At 39.2% G+C, this 1,239-nt stretch overlaps 1 protein-coding gene across 1 annotated transcript in view; it reads left to right on the forward strand.

Annotated features, from left to right (window-relative positions):
• Nucleotides 1-1,239, forward strand: part of LOC119592467 (28S ribosomal protein S15, mitochondrial-like) — a gene marked incomplete at its 5' end in the record, with an annotated part of 6,743 nt that continues 5,504 nt past the window's right edge. The window contains 2 exon segments of the mRNA XM_037941292.1: nucleotides 1-233; nucleotides 991-1,174. Of these exon segments, the coding sequence (XP_037797220.1) occupies nucleotides 1-233; nucleotides 991-1,174 (417 nt within the window).

Genomic DNA, 1,239 nt, shown 5'->3' on the forward strand with positions numbered 1-1,239 from the left:
GCGACCGCCGTCAAGTAAACAAAGTCCCGTGGAAGGGGTTTCATTACACAACACAATTTACGGTCGATTAGGATGTTATTATAACCACAAATCCTTCAGAATGGCGTTTCCCTTGAGGCTGGCTGGCAGGTACATATCAGGAGTGGCGAGGTGTGGACTCCTTCCCGGTTTAAATGGAGTAAAGACGACTCCGTTTGCTCCGGTCTGCAAGCCCAATGGAGTGAATATTCCTGGTAAATATCTTTTCCTTCCCTTCCTTGTTCATTTCATGTCGTGGCATTATTACCCAGAGTCTTTGTTTGAGGTGGATTTAATATTCACTTCAATGATATATCGCTCTTTAATCTTGTATGGTCGTAATGTCCTAAATTATACTATGTTAGTGGAACCGGCAGCCGGTTTAATGGTAAATAACAATTTTTTTGTGCATAGACAGTAGGGGGATATGTAATACACATATGGTGGATGAGAAATAAGATGATCACCCCAGTTGTTTAGGCTAGCATACAATTGGTTTTAAAGAAGCTAGTATGCCTCCGACTCTCGTTATATGTCATGGATTCTCATGTGTTTACCTTTGTATTACTGTGTGTTCAATGATTTCATTGGTTTGCTTTATGAGTATCTCACTACAAATGTATTTCTTATATGCCTGTAGTGATACTGGTAGGATAATTCTACGGTAAAGTCTTTAAAGTGCATAGCATGAAGAATTGTATTGCATTGTGATTATTTAGCGTTAAAGAAGAATTTCATTTTAGTTAGGGGTCAGAATAGAAGATTTAAGAATTATTCTGTTGAGAGCTCTATGTGTATCATATGAAGGAAATATATTATTTTTCGTTTAATAGCAAAACAAATAGTAAACTCTTTACATGAATATTTAATCAGAAATAGGAGTTTTGACTAAAAACCATTACCATTATATGTCAGTACCTTTAAAAAATAATGTCCGCATCTCTTTTCTAATTTGCTAAATACACCACCCAGCTATTGACCAGCGCCGTCATTATGCCATGCGTCTGGAACTCACTGAATATGGCATTGTGTGGAGGAGACCAAAGTACGTTCCCTCGTGGCAGCCTGAGAAATCAGGAGACCTGGAGGGTGCCAAGGAGCCAGACTTATCCACGCCAAATCTGAAGGTGCTGCCTGCGAAGGATGTGCTTGACCAGTGAGTTATTGGCAGAACTCCTGTTGTTCCTTGATAGTATTCTTGTAGTGCATAAGTATCCTGAC

Source organism: Penaeus monodon, chromosome 30, assembly GCF_015228065.2.
Source record: "Penaeus monodon isolate SGIC_2016 chromosome 30, NSTDA_Pmon_1, whole genome shotgun sequence".
Classification (NCBI taxonomy): Eukaryota; Metazoa; Arthropoda; class Malacostraca; order Decapoda; family Penaeidae; genus Penaeus; species Penaeus monodon.